Source organism: Fukomys damarensis, unplaced genomic scaffold (genome assembly GCF_012274545.1).
Source record: "Fukomys damarensis isolate Sample0158 unplaced genomic scaffold, DMR_v1.0_HiC HiC_scaffold_37, whole genome shotgun sequence".
In the NCBI taxonomy this organism is placed as follows: Eukaryota; Metazoa; Chordata; class Mammalia; order Rodentia; family Bathyergidae; genus Fukomys; species Fukomys damarensis.
In genome coordinates, this window is record NW_022900949.1 from 4,822,235 (window position 1) to 4,848,875 (window position 26,641).

Sequence of the window (26,641 nt, forward strand, 5' to 3'; positions counted from 1 at the left end):
GGAAAAAAAAAAAAAAAAAAAAAAATACTTCCTCAGGAAACCCACTGTACTTTAAGAGAAAAAAAATGCTGGGCTTTGTTAGTCTGTATGAACCAGGAATTCTGAACTAGAACTACAATTCAATCCACTTACTATCATCCTTGCAGGGTACCACATCCCTCACACCTGGCTACTTCTCAGAAGTTAGTCTTCAAATAAAAACTGTCAAGTCTTTAGAGAGACCTTGCCACTATCCTCCCTTCCCTTCCAGTTCCCCTGGCACTTATATTTGAGGGGCAACAGAACATAATGGTTAAGGAGACTGAGTTCAAATCTGTCACTTCCTAATAGGGCAATCTTGAGTGAGTAACTTAATTTCTCTATGCCTCTATGCCCTCATGTATAAGGATGACAATACCTCTTCTGGTAAGTTCTAAAGAGGATTTAATACTACACACAAGAGTCCAGAACACTACCTGGTATGACACACAAAATAAATGCTAAATATCTCAAGATCCATAAGGAACATCGAGTCTACATCAAGTACATGAACTTTCAGAGACTGTAAGCAGCCAGCCAGGAATCCTTCTGTCCTTCAATAGTTATTTTCATTTAACTACAAAACCTCTCAGTGCCATGGGATGAGGAGCAAGGAGGGATCCATTAGCAGCAAAATGAAGTTGGAAAATTGACTAGTAAAAGCTGATCATGTTGGATAGGACCTAGTGTATCCCCAGACACCCAGACAACCCAGACATAGGACACCCAGAAAACCATGTATGAGATGTACCCTGTCCAAGACTCAGCCCTCCCCAGGGTCTTAGGAGAACTTCAGGTTCTGTGAGATCTGTGGAGTCCAGGAGAGAACTAAAGATAGGACCAGTAAATGGCCCCAAACATGAACTCCCCTACAACAGAGAGCTGAGAGGACAAGGCACCCTTTATAATCAGTTTAGCTCCATTGGCAGGTGCTTGTGTACCATGAGCTCAAAAATAAAACCTGTCTTGGGTTGACTTGAGGACTGGTGAACCCTCTTGTCAGCACTGGATTTTGACTCAGGCAGATTCCAATGTTTGAGTCCTATCTTGGCTCTTAAGTAGGACATTTATTCTCTGTCCTCTAAGCAGCCTTAGATTCTGCATTTGTAAATGAGCAATGCAGTGATTACAGAAAGTCACTGTGAAGTGTCTGATACACTGATTCAAAGTAAGCAGCTTATGACATACTTAAGAACACAGAATTTATTCATTTACTGGGTTGTACATCTTTTTACTCCCTTGGAAGTTCTGCCCAGCTGCTTTTTTCTACGGCAGGTATCTGGGTGTCAGATACAGATTTCTCTTAGGGAAAACAGGCTTTGTTCATTGGAGTAAGGTCTCACCTTCCCATCAGTGTACAGAGCTCTAGGCCTTGATGACCTGGGCAAAAGTAGCCACACCAGGAGGATGGCCATCCTAATGTGCTTAGAGCAGTAGCTGGCTGCTTTCCATCTCCCTAATTCCTGGCCAAGAAGTTATTACTGTACCATAGGGGCTCTGAACTTGGATGCTGTTGACATTCACGGTCAGAGCATTCATCCTGTGATGCAGATCATTCTCTGAAATGCAAGACACTGAGCAGCATCTGTAGCTTCAGCAGATGCCACTAGCAAGCTCCCCTTAAGTCATGACCATCTAAAATGCCTCGACACGCTGCCAAATGTCCCATTGGTCAAACCCTCCCTCCATGAGAACTGATCTATCATGAACTAAAAGAGTAAAGGACAGCAAGATGTAGACGAAGTGAGGGGAGGGCCCCAGAGTAGAACTAAGGTGCTGGCCTCTAGTCAAGAGTCCTTGCACAGAAGAGGTCTTATGTCTGGAATACACAACAAAGCACCCTTGTGGAATACACGGATGAACATTTTTAGTGATCTCAAAACTCTAGACAAGAACCCTGTGATCTTGGCGTCTCCTCTTACCTCCAGTGCCTACTGTGTAGGAGAAGTCCAAGTGTTTGCCAAATTGAGTATCTGTTTAATGTTCAGTGCATCAAGCCATTAGTTATACACGTCATGTGAGTTATCTCAGTTAACCTTCGCTTCACCACATGAGACAGGTACTGCTATCTCCACTTTGAAAACGGGAGAAAGAATAGCACAACATGATCCATGGAAGTCACTGAGCCGACAATACATTATCTGAAAGTTTCCACTCTCTGATTCCGAAGGCAAACCTCTCCTACTAATTCCTCTCCAGGCAGATAGTTTTGGGGAAATGATACACATCTTTCCTTATTGTGACCTCCGTTCTTGAAGGAGTTCTGCACTCCTTAGGTCTGAAGTCCGGGGAGCATATAAATTGAGATTCCATCCGATAAAGGACCAAGGAACATGTTCCCCCAACATTGGCTGAGTGTCCAAGGCCCTGACTCAGAAGTGTGGACCACTTAGTCCAGCTACTTATTAAATCCAACTCCACCCAGGATTATCGCCTCACTAGAAAACTAAACCATAAACTAAATCCATAAAACCTATCCCAAACTGAAGGACCCAGAGTCAGAAACACATATGTGTAAAGGTCACATGGGAGTGAGGATCCAATCTGGGTCACACTCTCCTAGGAAAAAGCCTCCCATCAATCTATTGGGTAGGCTACCATCCACGGACTCCATCCTGTGTACCATACCTAGAAAAGATGTAAAAACAGTGGCTCTGATACGCAAATGGTGTCCTTGTGTGGAGACTGTGCTGGGCTTTTGGGAGTGATTTCAGTTGTTGGGTTTACTCTGCCCCAGGAGAAAAGAGCTAGATATCAAAGGAATTAGCTAGGTTTGGGCTCTTAAGGTCACTTGGAGATGAATCGTTTGTTCCTTGGGCCTGAATAGTTCCATAAGGAACTGCAAGCTCATAAAATTAAGGGGGCTTTTGTCTCCTGGAAGGATTCTCTGATCAGCTTCTCAGAATCATGAGCCACATTTCCCTCCCTTGTACACTGCTCATTCCCACCTCTCAACAGCCTACATGGATATTTATAGTTTCCAAAAGAACTCAGGACTCAAAAAAGGGTCCCTCCGACAACTCTGCAGCTCATCTCCTGCTAGAACTGAGGAGACGGGGCCTCCATTGTGAGCTGCTCCATAGTTATGGCACCACGATGATGGCGGGGCCTTGGGGAATAGGGGAGGAGCGAAAGGAAACCAGTGGGTGGAAACTGGGCTTCGATTCTTTACAGGAAAGCAGGTCACTGGGAACAGTGTCATCTACCTCTGCTTAAAAACAGATCATTGACGACCGGGGGGAAAATCCAGGCACATAGGAAATTTGGGGGCTCCAGAACTCTACCCCCCTACAAACAGGTACTGGAGAGTAAACCCGGGTAGTACTGAGCTACACGCCTAGCCCTTTTCCTTTTCAGACACCATCTTGCTACTGCTGGGGACAAGGTTTCTTAACTCAGATCTCAGTCTCCAGGTGGGTATTGTCTTATCTCAGGAACAGAGAAGTATGCAGAAGGGTATGTGCAGAATGCTGATAACCTAGCACTCCTGAGGCAAGAGAGCATCTGCTGAGGACAGTTGTCAATATACGGACACTTGGGTATAGAGAAAATCTGATTCCTCATTAATTTAATCCTCATCCATCCGTACTCTATAGTTGCTGTCCCATGAAACACATGCTACCCTTCGCTCTGCAGTTTTCACTTTTTAATAAAAGTGGGCCAACCTTGGAGTTTTGAGTCTGTCCACTAGAGGCAGGTCTCCTCCTGGCCACTTTATGTCTTGAAAATTGTCCGTTTTTCTTCCTCAGTGGTCCCCCTAAAATGTTGTTGAGGGTCTGATCAGCCCTCAGTATTGCTAAATTGGCCGGGCCAGCCTGGCACTTGCAAACCTCCTGTATGTGTTCTGAGTAGCTGAAAATGACAATGGACCCTTGATTTACAAACTCAATTTGCTCCGAATTGCTAACTGTAATTCAAGTTAGTCAAATGCCTTCAAAGTCTCTCTGTATACAGGCCAATCTCAGTATCCTCAGAGAGACAGTGGCCCAGGATTTCTCAGTGAACCCCACACAGGATGTTGAAATGTTCCTTCCAGAACTCTTGAAGCGTTAAATCTGTACTGAGACCATCTGGAAGCACAAGCACCTGCATTTGGGTCAGAACTCAAGAGTTTCCTGTTAATCAACTGTATCTCAATAGAGCTGTTCTCTCACTTGTACTCTTACCTAAAAGCACACTGGCCTTGCAGAAGCCTATGAAAACTGATGTCCCCCACTTCTTCCCCTCTCTGTACCGGGGTCCCTTCCATGTAACTGAGTGCCTGTCCCCTCTGGAGTCACTCACATGTTTGCATGTGCACAGGCAACTCTGACACGAGCAAGGGCTTGAAAAGCAGTGAGACTATGGTCTTTTGGAATCCTCCAGCGATGAGTGCATAGCCCCTGCCTGGACTGAAGGGTGAAACCAGGAGTGGAGGGCAAGGAACCGGCCACCCAGCCCAGCACCCACCTCAGCTGCGCACAGCCCTGGCCGCCGACCAGCCCATCCTAAACAAATGGTCAGCCTTAGGGTGGTTTATGATGTGACACCAAAGCTGACAGAAACAGGTCCCCTTTATTCCACTCCCCAATAATAAAGTACTACTATGACCTGAACTGCAAACCTTATCAAGTACCAATAGAATCCAAGCAATTTAGCAATTTCCTTTTCTTTTTTTTTTTTTTTTTCTTGAAGTGCTGAGCCTCATGAATGCTAGGCAAGAGCTCTACAGTGCTACACTCGGCCCCCAATTAACACTTAAATTGACCTAGGGTGGGCTGATATACACCTGGAATCCCAGCACTCTGGAAGGCTGAGGTAGGATCACCAAGTCCAAGCCCAGCATAGGCAACTTAGCAACTTAGGGAGACATGGCCTCAAAATAAAAACGGCTAGGGATGTTGCTCAACGTGAAGACATTGGATTTAACCCCCAGTATCACAAACTCATTTTTCAAAAAACACATAAATTGAGGGTAATATGTCACATGCTATTTAACAACACACACATACATATATATATATATATATATGTATGATACAGCGTCTAGCTATGCACCCCAGGCTGGCCTCCAATCTATGGTGATCCTCCTGCCTCAGCCTCCCAAGTGCTGGGGATTATAGGCGGGCACCACCATACCCCACTGCTTTGTAACAATACTGGAAGGAGAGCATGTATGGCAGTGCATGTATGGTCCTATCATATTGCCTATTGTGTGGTATGAACACTTTGACATTCCCATGGCAAACTCACTTCCACCTAAAAACACGTTTCTCAAAAAAGGAACAATTTCTCACAACACGTCCCCACTGTTGAGCAGCACAACTTTATTAATCCACATATTGCTATGCTATAGAATCCATCTCATCATACCTGCCCACTTTTATCTCCTACTACAATGCTCCTTTTATCTCAAAAATCTGACGTCTGTATGCACCTGTGCGTTTTGAAGGGGCACATTCAATTCTGTTCCTAAATATTCTTTGGTGTATGTTTGTTTTGATTCAAGACGGGGCCTATGTAGTTCAGGCTGACCTTGAACTCACAGTGATCCTCCTGCCTCAGCCTCCTGAGTGCTGGGATGACAGGTGAGCACCACCACCCCAGGTTTTTCCTAAATACCCCTAATAAAAGCCTTTTACGACTCAGCATGTATCCCCCTATCCTGTGGGATACATGATCGCCTCAGGTTAAACATGCCCTCCCTGAAGCCTCCTGAGCAGATTAACAATAGTTCCTTGTCATTTAGACCACACCCCCTGGACCTTTATTCAGTTAAGGAGAGGCCTGTGTCTCAGCTATCTCTATCTTCCCACAATCTAAGTGAAAACTAACTGAACTGATATTCATCCTGTACCCAGTAGTTTCCCTAGAGGGGGAAAACTCCTGAGTGGATTGGAAGTTACCCAAATGTTACACAAGACACGGGTGAGGCCTGCTGGGGAGGCGACAGGCATGAAGAAGCACAGACAGACCAGTCTAGAGGGAACGGGAAGGGTCCTCGGGGAGGCTGAGGGAGGTACAGTCTATCCTGAGAACTCGGGGAACCCTGGGCCACTGACTATAGATGGTAACTCATTACATTTTTGGCTCTGATGTGATAAAGGAATTAGGCACAGAGGGAGCCCAGAGTACAGTTCCCAAGGCTCCTAATTAGAAAAACAGCCCTATTTGACTTAATGCGAAGGGAAGATGTCTCGTCCGTCCCTCTAGGCCCAGCCTCCAAGGCCTACATCTTATCTTCTAATCCTAAGCAAGAACCAGCAAGTGACTATTTCTTCACTAATGAGTCCAGGAAAACTTTTGACTGAAGCCTGGGTTCGGCTCAGCGGTTTGTGCCACTGACCCCGGACACACAGCCAAAGCATGCAAGTAGAGAGGAAGCCCATGGAAGCCCCTGAACAAGCACCTGTCCACCATGCGCTGAGCCCAGCTGACCCTTCAGATGACACGAAATGAGGCAAGGAGCCCAAGTGAGCCGACTGTCCCAGTAAGCCAGCTGCTCTTGCCCCAGTTCCCAGCTCAGTAAACTTTTCACCCCTCTCTGCTTGTCCAGGGAATTAACTCAATGGTGCCACCGCCTGCCTCGCAAGCCCAAGGTCCTGAGTTCAATCCCCGATACAAAAAAAAAATCTATTTCTGCTCAAGAATAAAATGACTGCCAACCAGAGGAGCCAGGAAGGGTAGGGTAGCTAGTCTGCATCTGCAAGCTCCTTAGGCGAAATAGAGAAACTACTAAAATCTAAGATCACGAACTAAGTTAGCTAAGGTAACTATCAAGACCCAAGGTCAGAATTTGTCATTAGGAAGCAGATTGACTTACACAGATTCTCAAGACATAACCGGATTTAAGCACCAGCTTTTATTTTCAAATCTGTAAAATAGCAGTGAATTAAAGACAGTGGACCTCATGTTGCTTAAACTGAAGGATTTTCTTGGGCAAGAGATTAAGATCTTGGCCAGCTGTGCTGGGTCATGCCTGTAAATCCAACTAACTGGGAAGTTGAGGCAGAGGGCCTCAAGTTTTGAAGCCAGCTTGGGTAACTTGGCAGACCCTAACTAAATAAATACAAAAATATGAAAGAAAAAATGAATGAATGGGCCCAGGCTGTACCTCAGTGGTACAGTAGTACTTGCCTAGTATGACTGAGCTTCTGGGTTCAATCCCCAAAACCAAAAAAACATGAAAGATGAAGACCTTGGAGGCCAAGCCACACAAAAGGGAATAGATTTAGTGGCCTAAAAAAATAAGACTAACTGTCCCTAAAAGCTGTAACAGCAAAATGGTTAGCCAGGTGTGGTGGTGCACACCTGTAATCCCAGCACTTGAGGCTGACGCAGAAGGATGGCCGGAGTCAGCCTGAGAGACAGCATGAAAGAAGGGGAGGGGAGAGGAAGGAAAGAGAGAGAAAGAAAGGTGGAGAGTAAGAAAAAGGCTAAGGAAGCAGCTCAATGGTGTCGCACCTCTGGGTTCTGTCCCCAGTGCTAAGAAAGAAAAAAAAAGAATTATTAAAAATATATGTAAAGGGCCAGGGATTTAGGTCAGTGGTACCGCCGCCTGCCTCACAAGTGCAAGATCCTGAGTTCAATTCCCGGTATGCCACGCCCAAAACTATATATATTTATGTAAGACCTCCGTTTAGGTAGCAGTTATCTGAACTCACAAATGACCAGATGTAAGGATTCTAGACAGCATCCAGCTGAGTGCAGAACCGTCTTCCCGCCAGTAAATAAAGCAAACAGATACACATACAAATGTCCAGGTACAGACACAAATGTCCATAGCACCTTAACAAGTAATCTGTTTATTTTTTTTCTCATATAATAGGAATTCTGGAAGTAACGAATCCAGAGTTAATGCAGAAATTTCAATAAGCCACAGCGGAGCCCAGAATCACTGTGACTTTGCAGCAGCGTCCTCCTCAATCCGTGGCTTTCATCCTTGTGGTCACAACAGGGACCGTGTAATACAGAACCAGGGACCAGGTCCTTGCAAGGTGAGACACAGGAAAAAGAGCAAAGAATACACCGTGGAGAAGCATCCACGTAGGGAGAGCCCCTGTTCAAGAGCATTTTCTCAGACAGCCACACAGTGACCTCTTACTTGTCAATATGACCAGCACTATGTGATGTGGACAGCAGTTACCTGTGAGAGGTTTTTAAAAACAGCACACCTTCCTAACCCAAGAGGACATGGGTTCTTCTGTTACGGAAGATGACAGTGGGCATGCAGGAAGCAACTAGAAGCCTATGCCACCCATGGCTGGATGGCGGGCCACAAACACACAGAAGGGTCCATGTTCTGGTCACAACGCATTCTGTTCAGAGCAGTAACAGGTACTGAGAAATGCCCACACTGCCCAGCACCTAACACAATCCTGAATAGGCCATCGGCCACTTAAATTATCCAAAAGGAAATGAAGACACGGCAAGAACGAAGCTCTGGTAAACATAGTATATACAAATCTTTTGTGATGAGGCCTAAGGATTACTGAGAACAACACAATGTTAAAAATAAAAGGGAAAATTAATGCACTGGGGTCTGTTTTCACGATCAGACTGTGAACTCCGGAGAACACGATGGGATTTCTCTCCCGGTGAGATCTGAACACAGGCAGCAGGGGATGGTGGCAGAGGTCCCTTCCCACACAGAAATCACCAGCAGGGTACATCTCACACTTTCTGAAGTTGCTGATTGCAAGTTTTTAAAATGAATTTCTCCCAGTAGGACTGCCCTGGAGAATCAGAGACTGAAGGATTACTGCGGATGCTAACTGAGGAGGAGTCGAGATCCTTCTCCACCAAGGGAGACTGATACGTTAGGGCACATGGTTCACAATGTGAGGCTCCCTCACATCCTGTGAGGATGGCAGGAAATCCAGCAGCACCCCAAAATCCTCCTGCTATATAGCAGCAGTACCTCTCCCCCATTCTTCACCCAAAACTGTCTCTCGCTGTTGCCAAGTCTCCTTGGGTGGCAAAATTGCTCCCAGGTAGAACCACACTGCAGATTAAGTTTTGGCAAAGCTGCTCTGTGGATAGCCAGTGTCTTAGGCTCTAAGGGCCACATACAGTCTCCAGCACAAGCTTCCTTCGAAAATGGAATGGCTGTGCTTAGCTCACAAGTGGTACAAAATTAGACAGCTGGACGTGGTCGCTGTCCTGCTTTTGTAGACTTCCCCACTTTGCAAAGTTGTCTTGGGTGATTTCACTCATGAGGATCATGGGGAGACCAAGAAAGGCTTTCCCAGCTGCCCCGCAGACAGAGTCTCTCTGGTGTGCCCAGGAGAAATCCACTGAAGTTATTTTGACATCCAGTCCAAACTGGGGTTTCTCTTCCTAAGTTCTCTCGTGTTAAGAGCCCAATGTACCCAAAGGTGACTCTACGGCACATACACATCCTCTTGCTCCATGTGAGTTCTGAATAGATCGCCCAAATGAAGCAGCTCAGTTGCTAAACTTTGCACGAGCTGGATTTATAAACTCCATGTACTCCGTGTTTTATTTGGTTTGCTTGAGACAACATATTGCTATGTAATCCAGGCTGGCCTTGAACTCACTATGCAGCCCAGGCTGTCCTCAATCTCACAATCCTCCTGCCTTAGCTTCCTGAGGGGTGGAATCACAGGCGTTGGCCAACACATGCAACTCCGTGAAGGGTTCCCAACTTCCTCTCGCCTCTGCAGCTTTCTTTGGGTCTGAGTGCTCACTGCAACCTCTTCCACACAGAGGAGGCAAAGAGCTTCTCTCCGCGATGGGTTTTCACATGGCTCCGCAAGGAGGAATGGTCGCTGAAGGCCTTCCCGCAGGCCAGGCACTCATAGGGCTTCTCCCCGGTGTGGATCCGCCGGTGCACATTGAGGTTGGAGCCGATGCTGAAGGCCTTGCCACAGTGGTCGCACTCGTAGGGCTTCTCCCCAGTGTGGCTCCGCATGTGCGTCTTGAGCGTGGACTGGTTGCGGAAGGCCTTGCCGCACTGCCGGCACTCCACCCGCTTCTTCACCAGGTGCACGCTCATGTGCCTCCTGCGAGACAGGTAGTCGCCGAAGACCTTGCCGCAGGCCGCGCACTCGTAGCGCCGCTCCTGCGTGTGAATCTTCCGGTGCGCCGTGAGGTTGGAGCTGGCGCTGAAGGCCTTGCCGCACAGGTCGCAGGCGTAGGGCTTCTCGCCGGTGTGCGAGTTCATGTGCGTCTTCAGGATGGACTGGTTGCGGAAGGCCTTCCCACACTGGCGGCACTCCACGGGCTTCTTCACGCTGTGCGTCCTCACGTGCTTCCTGCGCGACACCAGGTCCCCGAAGGCCTTGCCGCACTCCTTGCAGGCGTAGGTCTTCTCCACCGTGTGGTTCTTCTTGTGCAGGTTGAAGTTGGACTTCCAGCGGAAGGCCTTGCCGCACAAGGCGCAGGCGTAGGGCTTCTCCCCGGTGTGGTTGCGCACGTGCTCCTTGAGGTGCGAGGGGTGCTGGAAGGCCTTGCCACAGTCCTGGCACTCGTAGGGCCGCTCCCCGGTGTGCGTGCGCTTGTGCGCGATCAGGTGGCAGCTGCGGCCGTAGGCCTTGCCGCACTCGCCGCACTTGTAGGGCCGCTCGCCCGTGTGCACCCGCATGTGGATCTTCAGGGCCGACAGCGTGCGGAAGGCGTTGCCGCACTGGCTGCAGTCGAAGGGCTTCTCCTTGAGGTGGGTGCGCGCGTGGCTCCGGAGGGCCGACGGGTCGTTGAAGGCCTTGCCGCAGTCCCGGCACTCGTACGGCTTCTCCCCGGTGTGGATCCGCCGGTGCCGCGTGAGGGAGGCGCTGGTGGTGAAGGCTTTCTGGCACTGGTGACACTCGTGCATCTTCCGCCCGTCGTACACGCCCCCGTGCTGCGAGAGGTGCGTCCTGGGTCGGAAGGCCGCGCCATAGCCGTGGCGGGCGTAGGGACTCTTGCCCGCGTGCCTCCCTAGCTGCTGTGAGAGGTGAGCGCCCATGCTGAAGACTTCAAACAAGCGCTGGTATTCGGCCGACTTCTCCGCAAGGCAAGCTCTGTCCTGTGCGTGAAACAGACAGCTCACTGCCATTTCCCAGGCTCCCCAGTCTTCTCCCTCCCCGCCCTGTGCAATGCTAGAAACGCCAGCCCCACGACCAGAAATGCCAGGATCTGCTGCTCTTCCTGTCTCCCTTGAGCACTAAAGAGAACACGTGAACGCTATACCAGCAGGCTCCATGTGTGTTGCTTGCAAAGCTTTTTCGCATGGTTTGCTCAGAGTTTAAAACCAAAATGAGCCCAGGTGTGGTGACACATGCCTGTGAATCCCAGCTCCCTAGGAAGCTGAGGCAGGAGGATACAAAGCTCTAGGGTAGCCTGGGTGACTTGGAAAAACCCTGTCTCAAAATTCTTTTAAAAAGGGATGTGGCTGGGATGTAGCTCAGTGGCAGGGTACTTGCCTAGCATGTGCAAGGCCCTAGGTTCAATCCCTAGTACCACACACACACACACACACACACACAATCATCATCATCATCAAACTGAACACTGAGTATCTAACATAAGTTATGGAACAGAACTCTTAAGTGAAGAAGTCCGAGGCTAGGCTTATGATTTCGTCTCAACTGACAATACAGTTAGCCCTCAGTGTCTTTGGTTTCTGCATCCAGATTCCAACCAACCATGATCTCAAAATATTTGAGGAAAAAAATTACTGTATTATGTATTGAATGTGTACTTTCTTCTTGTGGTCATTCCCTATACAGACAACTACTTATACATCATTTACAATGCTGTTATATTACAGGGAATGTACAGCTAACTAAAACGCCGGTGAGAACATGCATGCAGGTCGAATGTAAAAAACATGCCATTCTAAAGAAGGGACGTGAGCATCTGGAGAGACGGGCATCCGCAGTGCGCCCTGAACTTCCGCCGGTACCAAGGGACCCCAGTGCTCGGGAATGGTGGAAACTACCAAACATTTCCTCTCTGGTTCTCATGTGCTTTTCTTTTTTTTGGCGGTACTGGATACTGAACCCAGGGCCTCCACAAACTGAGCTACATCCCCAGCCCCTTTTATATTTTTACTCTTCAGTCACCCAGGCTGGGCTTGAACTCACGATCCTCCTGCCTCAGGCGCCCAGAGTGCTGGGATTCCAGGCCTGCGCTACCATGCCTGGTTATGGTGCCACTTTTCCAACTGTAACTTCACTGGTCTTCTGTAATGTGGAAAGTCTACAGGTATTCTGAGGAAATCTTACCATTGTCATACCACCAGAGGTTTCCTTCCCAAATATATCTTCCATGAGAACCGACCACTTGGTTTTAGACGGTGTCTCCCAATCTGAAACAAGTTGGAAAAATACTAACTTGCTGGAAAAAGAAAATGGTGGGGTGATATGGACAAAGGTAGGTGTTTTTGCAGATACTGACTTTACCCAAAGAAAAATAATACAAAAGGGAAAAAATACAGGAGAGCAAAATGATTCATTTTTTTTTGTTTTGTTGTTGTTTTTATGGTACCAAAGATCAAACACAGGACCTTGGGCTTGTGAAGCAGGTGTGATGCCACTTAGCTAAATCCACGGCCCCAAAATGATTCTTAACAAAGCTGTAAAGTGAGATAACTAGCAATCACGGGGGAAGAAAAAATTTAAGATTGACACTGATAACAAGAGTTTGGGGTTTTGGGTTTTGTTTAGTTTTTGTGAGACGGGTCTTGCTATGTAGTCCAGCCTCCAATTCACTATGTAGCCCAGGCAGGCCTCAAACTCGTGAATACTGCTGTTTTGTCTTGCTATGTAGTCCAGCCTCCAATTCACTATGTAGCCCAGGCAGGCCTCAAACTCGTGGCAATACTGCTGCCTCAGCTGGGACTGCAGGCGTGCACCACCACACCAGGCTGATAATGAGAGTGTTATCAGGAAGTCCTCATACAACAGGACAGAGCAAGGGGAAACAGTTCAAAGATAAAGGGGTGTACAGACTAAAGGACTTGTGAGAAAATGGACAGCAAGAGAGAGTGCATTTTCTAACAGCCCTGGTGCAGTTACCTCATGGGCCTCCCTGCTAAAGTCTGGAGGTCATTTGTCCCCCAGGGGTCCCATGTTGGAGGCGTGGTCCTCAGTGTGGTGCGGTCTGCTGTGAGGGGATTAGGTCACTGGGGTGGCGCCCTCAGATGAGTCAACGCTGGTCTTCCCAAGTAGCCAGTCCTCACAAGGATGGGCTGTTACGAAGACAGGAAGACCAGTCCCTCCTCGGTCTCTGGCTTCCTGTTTCACCATGGGGCCTCTCCCTCTCGGATATGCTCACGCCATGGTGACATGTGCTGTGCTCGTCCAGTGAGGGAAGCTTGTTCGGAAATCCACGATTGTGAACTAAATATACATAAGCCCTTTTCTTTGCACATTATCCAACTTCAGAGATTTTGTCAGAGAAACAATAAAAGGGCCCGTACACTTCCTCCGCTCCAGTTACTGACTAGGGCTGAAGTCAGAAGCACTTCTATTTGCCTGCTGCTCACTGTGTCGGTCAGCGTGCCATTGCCGTGACCAAATACCAAAGGGAAACAACTGAAGGAGGAAAACTTTATTCTGGCTCTCAGTTTCTGAGGCTTCAGTTGCTGGTGAGCTGGCTCGATTACTTTTAGGCCTGTGGTAAGGCAGAGACATTATGGCGGGAGAAAGCTGCTCCCAACCTGGCCTCCAGAAAGCAGAGGAAAAGGTGGAGTGGAAGGGGCTGAGGACAGAACATAACCTTGAAAGCCACACCCTTGAAAATGACCTGCTTCCTCCAATGAGGGTGCACATCCGCGTGGGCCTAGTTAGCCAATACATTCATCAGTGCATTCACCTACTTGGTGAAGTTAGAGACGTCGTGAACACACGAGACTTCTGGGCGGACACTTTCAGATGTGAACCGTAGCATCTGCTCACCTGGACAAGCCCCTTGCTGAGTGCCCCTCTCCTCGGTCCTGGGCTCCTCTTCTTGCTCCAAGTGAGAGATGAGGCTGGGTTTTCCAACCTGATACCCTACTCACGGGGAAAGACACATGTTGAGGGAGGACCGTGCAGAGGACAACCCCTTCCATTAGTCTGGGGTCAACATTTTGGTCTTCGGGGTTTTGAAGATAGACAAGTTTGACTTTTTGTTTGAGCAGCAAAATGATGGTTTCACATTTCTAAGGAACACAGTAAAAAGTCTTTCATAAGAAACAAAACCTTGAAAGCCCAAGCATTTTTACCCTCCAAAAGAATGGGGATTTTTCTTTCTTTTTTTTTTGGTGGTAATGGTGCTGGAGTTGGAACCCAAGGACTTACACGTGCTAGGCAAGTCCCCCACCAATGAGTCACATCCCCAGCCTGAGAATGAGATTCTTTAACCTCAGAAACCCATGCCCAACTTCACACTCAATGAGAACCCCCAACAACGTGAGGAGTAGCTCTTAACGCCCCCAGGTGACATTAGGAAGGTGGACCCATCTCTCCCAGTTCTCACCAGCCTCACAAACCCCCGACAACATAGACCAAAATAGCTGATTCTGAGCAAGCCAGCGGGGAATGGAGGCCAGGCTTACCCAGTGAGGTCAGGTTGCTGTAGTTCTCCAGCATCACGTCTCTGTACAGCTTCCGCTGAGAGGGATCCAGGAGGGGCCACTCCTTCTCAGTGAAATCCACAGCCACGTCCTGGAAAGTCACGGATTCCTGAAACACCACACAGATTCGAGGTCAGGGACAACCCAGTCTCCTAGCATTCACAGAAAGGTGGTATGAGATGCTTGAAGGCTCTCCAGGCGGTGTGTCTGGGTCTCAGCAGCTGCTCCAAAGGTCCCCAGATGCCCCATTCCTCACTTCAAATGCTATCAGACGAGGTACCAAGTCCTGCTCCACTGTAGCCTCATTTGAGAGGGCCAGCGTTATTTTCCTGTCTCCAGGGTGGGACGTGGGGGGATCTGAGCAAGCACAGGAGACACCTGGTGCATACGTACTTCCTAGACGCCAGGATAGCCACGCAGTACTCCTTGGTTCCTTCCTGGGCCCTGGATCAAGACCTGGGAAAATTCCAACCTATGCTATGGGGAGCCTTCTAGGAAGTGAATGCCCCAACCACTCTAGGAACCCGAGATCCCGCATACCTGATTAGAATCTCTGGCTCCTGTGAGAGGCTCCAGACCATGGCACACAAACAGGTCTAAGTCCTGGGAACAGGAATGGTGTGTTGAAGAAAGAGGAAATTCTGACTCTTGGAGACAGGCAGGGTCCTGGGTGGACACAGCTAGAGAAGACGATCCATGAGAAATACTTGTCCCACTACACACACACACACACACACACACACACACACACACACACACACACACTAATTAATACAAAGAGCAAGGGGCCAGGCATGGTGGCCCATGCCCAAGATCCTAGCACTTAGGAGGCTGAGGCAGGAGAACTGCCATGAGTTCAAGGCTGAATTGGACTCCATAACAAGATCCTGTCTCAGTCAATCAATCAATAAAATAAACCAGAGCAGTCCAGCTCCACTCTAAGACGAAATAAGAGGTGGTGGGCCTTTATGCCAATAAGAAGCAATACACAGGTCGAGCATCCTTTACTCAAAATAGGACCACAAGTACTTTGGATTTCATTTGCTTCTGGATTTGAGAATATTTGTTCAGACATAATGAGCTACTTGGGGCAGGCCCCAAATCTAAACACAAAACTTATTCATGTTTCATAGCTGCCTTACACACCCGATGGTGATGATACAGGATATTCTCAATGTGCTGAGTTCAGACCACAGCCCTCCAAGACAATGAGGGTGCAATCTCCCACCTGTGGTGTCAGACTTTGGATCTGGGCATTAGAGATGCTCAATCTGTGTCCATTTTCAATTCATGAGTGAAGAAACTCAAATTTCGAAGGCCCACCCTCAAGGTTTTCAAAATACAATAAAGCAAGGTTATCTATCATCACCCTCCTCACAAACCCGCCACACGAGTGTCTCCCTGAACCAGGCATTGGCTGTTCCTGCCACTATGGAGCTCACCTGGCTCCCCACAGCAGCCGCCCCATGGCTGCACGGCTCCTTTCATGGGATGAACCACAGGCACCACATCCACTCAGTTTCTAAGGGCAGAGAACTCAAAGACTCACCACAGGCAGGAGACAGGCCAGGAGCTGCCATCCTGGGAGGATGATACTGGCAGGGCACCAGGCGACCCAGGAAGCTACCGTCCTGCTCTCACGGGCCTCTCCGAGCTGTTGCCTGTGGTGTAGATGAAAAGGGAGCAAGGACATCAAAGGTTCTCCTGCTGAGGACAGTTGTTTGATCCGGGGGAGCTCTTCGTTTGAGCAGCAAGACGTCTGACCTGGCCATCATCTCATTTAGCTAAAACCTCCAAGTCTTGAGGTAGAAAGTCCCTGACCAGCATCCGACAAAATTCAGACTTACTCTCCACAAGTTATGTGTCACTAGGCACAACTGCTAACTTCTCCACTCATTAAGCACTCTGACCCTCCAAGCCTCCTCTCACCTTCAATGCTGCCACCACTGAGGATGGCTCCTACCCACAAGCATGGTCCATCTGGGACCACAAGTTCCAGTCTCCAGACTGTGACCCACTCTCTACACCACCAGACACACCCAGGGTCACAGCCTAGACCTTATCACCACTGGAATCACCTCCCAGACAACAACTGGGAAATCTGTTGCCCTGGGCTGAGGGTGTGGCTCAGCGGTAGTGCACTTTCCTAGCACATATGAAATCCTTGGATGGATGGATGGACGGACAGACGGACAGACGGATGGACAGACAGGTGGATGGGTACGTGAGTGGGTGGGTAGATGAATGGAGGATGGGTGGATGGATAGACGGATGGATGGATAGATGGATGGGTAGATGGCTGGTGGATGGGTGTGTACGGGTAGATGGGTAGATGGATGGATAGGTGGGTGAGCAGGTGGGAGGGAAGAGGAGAGGGAAAAAATCTATTCTCTGGACAAAGAGCTTTCTCCTCCCATTATTTCTCCCACTTAAGAGAGAACTCCAGGCTACTCAGGCTTCTGCCATCTTCCTAACAGCCACCTCCTCTTCCCACTGCTCCTGTTTTCCAGCGAAGTCAGATTCTGTCATTTCTACCGTGTATCCGGGGAAGAAGTGAAGGGAGGGGGAAATAAAAAGAAATGACATGTGTTACGGTCATGTAACAACTCCCCACGATGAGCATGACCGTTATGCACTGCAAACATGGACTAATAAAAATGTGAAAGCAAATTATTTAAGTTTCTGTATCTTTCTGCTTACTGCAACCCCTAACCCAGGAAAAGCCTCGGTGATGGCCTTGTATAGTTAAAGCCTTGTATGATTCATTCCAACCCTCTGCAACTTCCCTGAAGGTACATCGGTAACCAGGCAGCACACGAGCAGTTAGTCACAGTGGTGGCACAGAAACTCAACAGTGCTGACCCGCAAGGACATTCACACTAAACGTCTTCCAGTGTCCCTTCTGAATTAAAATTTTTTCTTACCATTACCTTAACTTTCAACAGCAATTTCACATTTTACTCTCCAGTCATCAAAAACAAAAAAACACACCTTGACAAACTGGACAACGCGTCTTATCAAAAAACAATTACCTTTACAATAGCATATATCTAACTACCCAGAAACAAATGAAGTAGCCAGGTTTGGTGCCAGTTGCCCATCATCAAAGCTACTTGGGAGGCTAAGGATTGGAAGACTTAGAGTTCAAGACCAGTCTCATCAACTGGGTGAAACTGTGTCTCAAATATTTTTTTAAACATTGAAAAGGGGCTGGGGGAGTAGCTCAGTGTTCTCTGGGTTCAAGCTACAGAACGGAGGAAGGACAGAAGGGGAAGTAGAGAAGGAGGAAGGGAAGAAAAGAAGTGCAAAACCTTGACAGTAAAAACTATGACACACTATTGAATGAAAGTAAAGACCTAAAACAATGGGGAGCTGTATCGCTTTCATGGGCTGCAAGAACCAGTATTAAGTGACTCACTGCCTCCCATTTCATTTGCAGATATGACAGTCGCTGCCAAAAGCCAAATAGGTATTTTTTAAAAACTGAAAACCCAAACCTAAAATCTGTACTTAAAAAAAAAGAAAATTTAAACAATTTTTTTTTTTTTCCAAAAATACTGAGGACGTATCTCAGTGGTAGAGCACCTAGCTAACATGAAGCAGACCCTGGGTTAGATCGTGAGCGCTGAAACATGATACTGAAAGAGAAACTTAGGAACTTGACACCCTTCTTACCGTGGGCACAAGGGCTACTTGTTCATTTGCTTTGAGACAGGTTTTCACTATCTCACCTCAGGCTGGACTTGAACTCACTGTGCCGTCCAGCCTGGCTTTGAACTTGAGGCGATGCTCTTGCCTCAGCCTACCAAGCGACGGGGAAACAGGCATGTGCTACCACACCCAGCCCTATAATCTAATTTGAATTTCTAAAACCGCTTAAGATGAGTCAAAAATCGTGACAGAAAATATTTTCATGACCTTGAGTTACGCAGTATCTGTCTACAGACAAATCTCACACACACACACACACACACACACACACACACAATCACAGCCAGGTGAAGCGCTGCATGCCTGGAGTCCCAGCTACTGGGGAAGCTAAGGCAGGAATTCAAAGTCGGCCTGGGTAACTTAGCAAAACCCCATTAAATAAAAGAAGGGAAACCTGTCATGTAAAGGTACAAGATCCCAGTAATGAATGTAACTGCACTGTATACCTAAAATGTACCAATAAACTCCATTGGGAAAAGAAAATGAAAAAAGAAAAGCAGACAGGGGAGAAAATAGGGTCTCAAAGTTATACTAATACATCCACATTCATAGTGGCTTTCTTCTCAATAGCCAAGAGATAGAAATAACTCAAACCCAGCCACAGAAGGGTGGAAGACAAAATGCAGTGTATGCATGCAATGCAATGTTATTTCACCTTAAAAGGAATGAAATTCTGAAACATGCTAGTGTCCATGAACTCTGAAGATATGAAGCTATTATAAGTCACATAAACTAAGCAAGACACAAAAGAGCAGGCATTTTATGAATCCACTTACATGAGTTCCTAGGGTGGTCAGATTCACAGAAAGCTGATTAGTGTTCGTCAGGGGCTGCAGAGACGAAAAAGGGAGTTAATCTGGAATGGTGGGAAGTTCTGGAGATACACAGTAGCAATGGTAACAAAAGGTGAAAGTACTTAATCCCCACCGCCACCTCCACACACCAGAGATCAAACTCAGGACCTTGTGTTTGTGAGGCAGGCATGTCACCACTGAGCTAAATCCCGGCCCCTTGTAAATCTTGATATATATATTTTACATGTTTTTTTTCCCACAAGAACTTGCTATGTACTTCAGGCTGGCCTTAAATTTGCAGATTCTCCTGCCTCAGCCTCTGAAGTGCTGGGATTACAGAAGTGTGCTCCACCACCCTTGGCTTACTGTTTTTTTAATGTTAAAAAAAAAAGGTCAAGATCCTGACTTCACATAGTTTATTTTTCAAATAGTTTAATTTACCATTTCATCATTTTTATTTTGCTTTATTAATCTCTGGTTTCATAAACTACAGTTGAATTCTGAAACTAGTGATATCTGATTTGATATGACAAATTAGATTATGACTGTTTCTGTTTTGCTTTGGTTTGGTTTTTTTGAGACAGGGTCTCACTAGGTAGTTGAGACAGACCTGGAACTCACTATGTAGCCCAGGCTGGTCTCAAACTCACAGCGATCCTCCTGCCTCAGCCTCCCAAGTGCTGGGATGACAGGCGTGCGCCACCACGCCCGGGAGATTATGACTGTTTTTGTGACACATCATTGATCAGCATGAGGCTATTCTTTATATTTACCTCACATATATTAATAGAGTTGCACATATACTGTTCTGATTTATATCCCGATGTCCCCAAAGAGCCTCCAGTGCCCATCAGGGGGCTTTGGAAGGAGACTGGGTGACAGAGCTCACAGCTGAATGTGCTATTAGGAGGCAGGATCTGGTCAAAAGAGGGGGTCACGAGGGGCACAGCCTGGGAGTGTTTGTCTCCCCACTAGTTCCTCCTTTTACTGCTCCTTGGACTTCCAGAATGCAATTTTATAGCTTACTGACTTGAAAATAAAGGGAACAATCTATTTAAAGTCTATGTGTATTTGTTACCTTGAGTTACCAAACATGTTTCCTACAAATATGAAATCGTGAAGTTTTAAAATGAAAAAAAAAAAAAATTTACACATGAATTACAAAAAATAAAAGTACTCTAGAAGCAGAGTATGGAAGTGCATGCCTGCAACCCCACACTCTGGGAGGCTGAAGCAGGAAGATCACAGGCTTGAGTTCAGCCTTGGCAACAGTGACTTAGCATGAACTTGTCTCAAAAATAAAAACAAGACTGGAGATGTAGATCAGTTCAAAGGTCCTGGGTTCAATCCCCAGTACTGCACGAAAGAAAAATAAAAACTCCCCAAAGTACAACTTATGAAACCACAAGTGAAGTGTCAGTGGTCACAGAATTCCTCTCAGTCACTTGTATGGAGGACAAATGACACTCTCTCAGGAGGAATCCAGACCGCACACCACATGAAGCAGGAGCCATTCTTGCGTCTTTCTGAACCCCACAGCAAACCAATCCAACAGGCATCATCAGCACCATCAGAACTGTGGAAACCAGCTCAGCATTTCAGTAACTTGCCAGAGAGTAACACAGCAAACAGCAGGGGAGGAAGTGGTCTCCAGTGTTTTTATTTGGGCTAGTTCTTTTTTATTGTACTTTTTGGTTTTGAGACAGGGTCTCACTATATAGCTCAAGCCAGCCTTGAACTCACAGAGATCCTTCTGCCTCAGCCTCCCAAGTCCTTGCATTACAAGCATGTGCCATCACACCTGGCTCCAACTTTTTTTTAAGGACTCCATCTTCTTTAACTTCAAAGCCCAAGTTCATTCTTTCACTGAGGCAGTGGGAGTAGTTTTATTTGATCAGTATCACCAGAATGAGAACAGTGAGAATGAAACAGAATCAAATCACAACCCTGTCACAATCCACTTCTAGAATGCAGTGGATTTGTGGCAAACATTAGTTCCCTTCCCTTTTCCTATTCAATGGGAAGAAATATACAAATGCTGACCACCACTCAGTGATTTCTCAGAACCAGCAATTACGTCCCCAGCTGAGATCAGGTGCTGTTACCTTATGGACACTAAGAGGTACTGAGGGCCCAGGGAAAACAGGTCTGTTCCTATCAGTTTCAAGCAGTCCTTAAGCTAAAAGCTTTTTCCCATCAATGAGTCCTTGCCATCCGACACCAGCTCACCAAGGTCAGATGGGGTGACAGGTCTGCTCCCGGAGGTGCATTGTCACCGCTCAGTCCCAACTCATAAGCCGTGTGCGTCACACCTCCTATCTTTCCGTGCCAACATTGATCCCAACACATGCAGGGATGGTGCTTTAACTCTCCCACTACCTAGTCAGGGTCAGCACCGCCCTGGGTTAAGTCATGCGTCACAAGTTATGGGCTGTGACCCCCACCCACCTGACTCTGGAGCCACAGGCTACCTGTGTCACCTCTATAGCCCCCATCTGTGAACTCCCCAACACTAACTTTTGTCTGAGCCAGTTTCGCTAACATACGCCAGGTTAGGCTGGAGATTATCCCTGCCTCAGCTTCCCAAGTGCTAGGATTACAGGCATGTGCCACCAGGCCAGGTGATACTAATACTTCGTTTTGGTTTTTTGGTTCAGTGTCTTACTGTGTAAGACCCTGCCCCTGGCTCCAGGTGCTCTTTTTGAAAGATTCCTCCTGTTCCTGCTCCTTACCACTCTGCCTGCCCTTAAGGGTCAACAGTGCCCCGGGAGTGTCTTTATTCCACCCGTACACATCCATACCCTGAAACCTATGACACTTCCATGAAGGCTGGCTCATGCCTGCCCCGGTCCCAAGTGACCAATCACACTGAGAGACCAGAACTCTCTCCACTGGGGTCTCTGCCAGAGTAGGTTCAGCATTATCTGGATATTGACGATTTCATGACAGGATTATGGGCTGCTGTTCTTATTGAACATTCACTCTTACTTCAATTTATACCGTGTTCAAGCCAGACATGGTGATGCATGCCTGTATTCCCAGTATTTGGGGAGGATGAGGCAGGAGGACTGCCAAGAGTTCAAGGCTAGCCTGATCGCACAAACAACTCAAGGCCAGCCTGGACTACGTAAGGAGACCCTGTCTCCGTAAAAACAAAAAAAATCAAGGTTAGGTAGGAGGCCGTGATAGTACACGCCTGTAATCCTAGCACTCAGAAAGCTGAAGCAGGAGGATCCCTGGGAGTTTGAGGTAAGCCTGGACTACATAACAAGACCATGTCTTGAATGAGTGAGTGAATGAACGAGTGTTGGTGCAGCCTGGAATTCCAGAACGGAGAAGCTGAGGTAGGAGGACTGCAAGGCCAAGCCCAACGCTGACAACTTAGCAACTCAGTGAGAAACTGTCTTGGATAAAAAACAAAACTTAAAAATGAAAATATTAAAAGGGGTGGAGATCTAGTTCATCACGAAGGTCCAGGGTCCCCTTACTGGTACTGCAAAAATTAAAATAAAAAATAAGGGCCGAGGATATAGCTCGGTAAGAGGCCCTGGGTTCATCACAGACAGGTCACACCCGCTCGCCCAGGAGCTTTGCCGTGCATGCCCAAATCTCGTCTCATCACCACTAAAGCCCCTCATTGCACAACCTCCCTCCTTCTTGCAGAGTCCTCTCAAGCTCCTATCCCTGCCTTGGGTGCTCCCTGTGACAGTGCAGGCTACAGACTGGGGTTGTTTCTCCATAATGGAGGCAACTAAAGCCCTGGTGGGCATCCCCCCGCTGCCTGAGGGTCTGTCCTCTGTGCATTCAGGTTTAGCCCACGAGAAAGGGATGTCACTGTCCTCTCCCTCAACCTGCCTAGTGGTATTACTCAGACCGGAATGCCCAGTAAAGGCCAAAGGGAAGAGAAGAAAGAGGAGAGAGAACAAGACCAGCATGCCCTGTGTCTCATTAAAGGCAAGGAAACAGTAGCTTTAAGACATTCCACAAAGAAGACTCCAGACAAATAGTTTATCCAGGTAATGCTCCATTTTAAGAAACAAACACTTGTATTCTTAAGCTGATTACTCCAGATCTTAGAAAAAAGAAAAACAGGTTTCCCATCCTGTTTTATGAAGGTGGCATAAACCTGCAAAACAAAAGGAAATCTTCACTCAAGTACAGACCCAAAGTCTCCAAAGTAATAGCAAACTGAAGCCAAAAGTGACAAAACAGTACGTATCTTTTCCAAATAAGGTATTTAACAATAAAAAGTTAATGTAACAGGAGAAAATCCATAGTTTAATTCCACCATACTCTGGAATTTAAAAAAAATTTTTTTGTTGTTTTTTACATTATTTGTCCATTCATTCAATACATAACTGAATTCCTATCAGAAGTCAGGCATCATACAAGGTGCTAGAAATTAATCAAATAAGATATGAACAGAGACAGTGGGAAAAAACTCACTTGTTAAAAGTCTGCAGCAATTTACAAGAAAAACTTTTAAGCTAGGGGAAAGGGGCTTCCGAACAAAAACTATCTTGGAAAAACTTGCAGCAGATTTAAAAGCTAATTCTCTTTAGTTAGGAAGAAAACAAATGCTTCGAGTCTGCTCTTCAGGCTCTAGTTAATGATCATGTAAGCCCCATCCAGTCCATCAAAGAAATAAAATTGAAAATGAGTACAATTCCATGAAAAGCAAATATTTATTTATTTTGCAGATGATAAAACTATCTCTGAAAAGCATCCAGAATAAAAAAAATTAAGAAAATTAAGGACTCTCGGTTTTTTTCTCTTTTTTGGAACAAGGTCTTGGTATGCAGTATAGGCAGGCTTCCTCCTGCCTCAGCCTTCTGAATGCCAGAATTACAGACATGTGCCACCATGTCCACATCAAGAATTAAGTACTAAAGAGAGCATGCTGAATCCAAATTCAAAAAAACAAACCAGTAAGAGAAAATGTGATTAAAAACAACAAAGTACAAAATTCCTAGGGGGAAGGGGATATAATAAGATGTGTCATATAAATGAACCAATACTCACAAAGAAAGTAATCATTACATATCACAAATGTGTACTAATAAAAAAATTCCTAGGAATAAACAACAACAAAAAACCCTTAAATCTTTTTGGCTGGTACCTATAAAATTTTACTTAAAGGAAGTACAGCAGGCATAAATATATAATTTAATTAATGGTAAAACTCAATGGTATAAAAATGTCAATAATCTCAGATGAAATTACTTCAACATTTAGGTCCACTCACAAATCTCTACCAAAATTAAGGAACAAATCTGGGAAAAATATAAAAGCAGTAAAACCTCCACAAAAATCATGGGAGAGAAGAGGGAACAGTTACAAGAACACAGCCTCTTCAGGTTTAAAATTGTTCTTCGGCCCAGGGATTTGGATCAGTGGTTCCACCGCCTACTTCACAAGCACAAGGACCGGAGTTCGATCGCTGGTACCAAAAAAAAGGAAAAAAATTGTTCTTCTTGGTCTAATTCGTGGATTTGCTTTATTACTGTTCTTTTTAAGTGCGAGTTTGTGAGGCTACACTTTAGTTTTTATATGTATGTCCTACTTTCCGGTTAAAAAACATCTAAAAAGGGCCGGGGATTTAGCTCAGTGGCATCGTGCCTGCCTCACAAGTGCAAGGTCCTGAGATCCATCCGTGGTACAAAATATAAAGCAGCCCAAAGACGGCAAAATTTTAGTATCCGTACCATTATTGAGTTAACTGTCAAGTAAATGAAAATGTTAACTACTGCATGGTGGTGGACACCCGCGATTCGAGCCCTAGAGACTGAGGTAAGAGGATCAGCGAGTTCGAGGGCAGCCTGGACCACACAGGAAGTTCAAGGACGGCCTAGCCGGCACAGCCAGACCCTGTCCTAAAAATTAAAATTTAAAACTTTAAAAATTGACACGTCAAAGGGAATTTTAAATCTTACTTTTTAAAAGTCCATTTTAACTCCTGTTTTTAAAAAGAGAAAAAAAGAAAAAGCCGGGCGTGGTGGCGCACACCTGTCATCCCTGCACTCCGGAGGCTGAGGCAAGACAGCAGCGAGTTCACATACTGAGTTCAAGGCCAGCCTGAACTACATAGCGAAAGCCTGTCTCAAAAAAAATCAAAATTAGTAATAAGATAAATCTTATAGACTGACACTAGAACGTCAACTAAAATTAACAAAATACGGGCACCAAAGATTTCACTTAAAACTGTAAAAAGTTTAGAGTAAATAAATGTTCACCAAAAGAAAAACAGCGCCACAATAATGTAAGACAAAAACTCAAGGTGGTACAGAAGGAAAGCGGCTCGCCCTCGCGAGGGCTAACTTCTGCCGCCCCTCACCCGCAAGCTCCACAACTCAGCCGGGTTTTCCGACCCCAACCCAAGCACTTTCCTCACCAAATGCAAGAGATGAATTTCACTTCTTGCGTGAAGAGCATTTCGCACAGCTGGTCAAGGAATCTAAAGCGTACTCTCACCCTGACTCCCTTCCCCCTTACGCCGCCCTGCTTCGGGGGCCCTCTGGGGGCCCCAGGGACCCTGGGCGTAAAGGATTAAGAAAGGAAAGCCGGGCTTACAGGACGGGGATACAACCGAGGGAGCGGAAGTCTCGGAAGCTGCAGCCGAAGGACAAGAGACTCATGTGGAACGTCCATATGCTGCGGGGAAGTGGAAGGACCCCACCAGGAAGGAGGGAGGCGCGGCCGACCTGTCCTTTGCCCATGTGTCTCACTCCGGACGCCTCCCGAGAGTAATGGCTTCCGCTTCACTTCCGCCTTCTAAATCTCGTGAGATCTCATTGGACAGCTCTAACCCGGAAGCGATAGCCCAGGGGACGCTGGGATATGTAGTTATAAATATGGCTGTTAGGCCCAAGTGGACTCTAAATCCCACCGCACTTCCCCAGCTTCTAGTAGTCATTTAACAGGGACCTAGAGACTGAGCGTGGAGCGGTCCAGTGGCTAAATAGAGAGTTTGAAGCTAGTCATATCTGCCCTCATCTGGTACTGTCTCCTTTATTACCTTGAAGGATCGCTCAGTTCTGGGCTGTTAATCACTTAAGCAGAGCCTGTTTCTGGAGCTAGAGTTCTGCCTCTTAGAGATGTGAAAACTGTGAGTAGCCACGCTCTCAGAAGCTTTATGTCCTATATAAATGATTATCCCCGTGTTTACCTCAATGCCGTTTCGGCCATGGGAATGAAGACTCAGGATGTAGCCTTGTTCAGAAAGACATTTGACAAGTGTTTAAGGACCTTAAGAAAAGAACAAAATAGAGTGCCTTGCAAGAAGGCCTATAAAGGAATTTATCAACAGACAAGGAATGTAGAAAAGACAAGAGTTTATTTAGATCAGGATACACTGTCAAAGGAGACAGTGCACAGGTTTCTAAGAGAGGAATCTCAGGAGTTTTTATGAGGATTTGCAGATATGAAAAAAAGATCTGGACATCAAATGTGATTATCTAAAGTATGTTTTTTTCCTGGACCATCTGGCATCTTTCAGACCTTCTAGGAGCACCAGTATTGAGTTTAAAATTATACGTTTACAGTTCCATCAAGGTGATTTTTCTCTGGCCAAGAAAAACAT

The 26,641-nt window shown here is 46.6% G+C and overlaps 1 protein-coding gene across 1 annotated transcript; it reads right to left on the reverse strand.

The window, feature by feature from the left end:
• Positions 1-8,438: 8,438 nt before the first annotated feature.
• On the reverse strand, positions 8,439-25,824 carry LOC104851021 (zinc finger protein 317). Its single transcript, XM_010608180.2, is given in 9 exon segments — positions 8,439-9,744; positions 9,746-11,023; positions 12,225-12,307; positions 13,899-13,994; positions 14,540-14,666; positions 15,098-15,237; positions 16,107-16,218; positions 19,045-19,052; positions 25,764-25,824. Coding segments are annotated over 7 exon segments (1,917 nt in total). The 5' UTR covers positions 16,138-16,218; positions 19,045-19,052; positions 25,764-25,824; the 3' UTR covers positions 8,439-9,582.
• Positions 25,825-26,641: the final 817 nt, after the last annotated feature.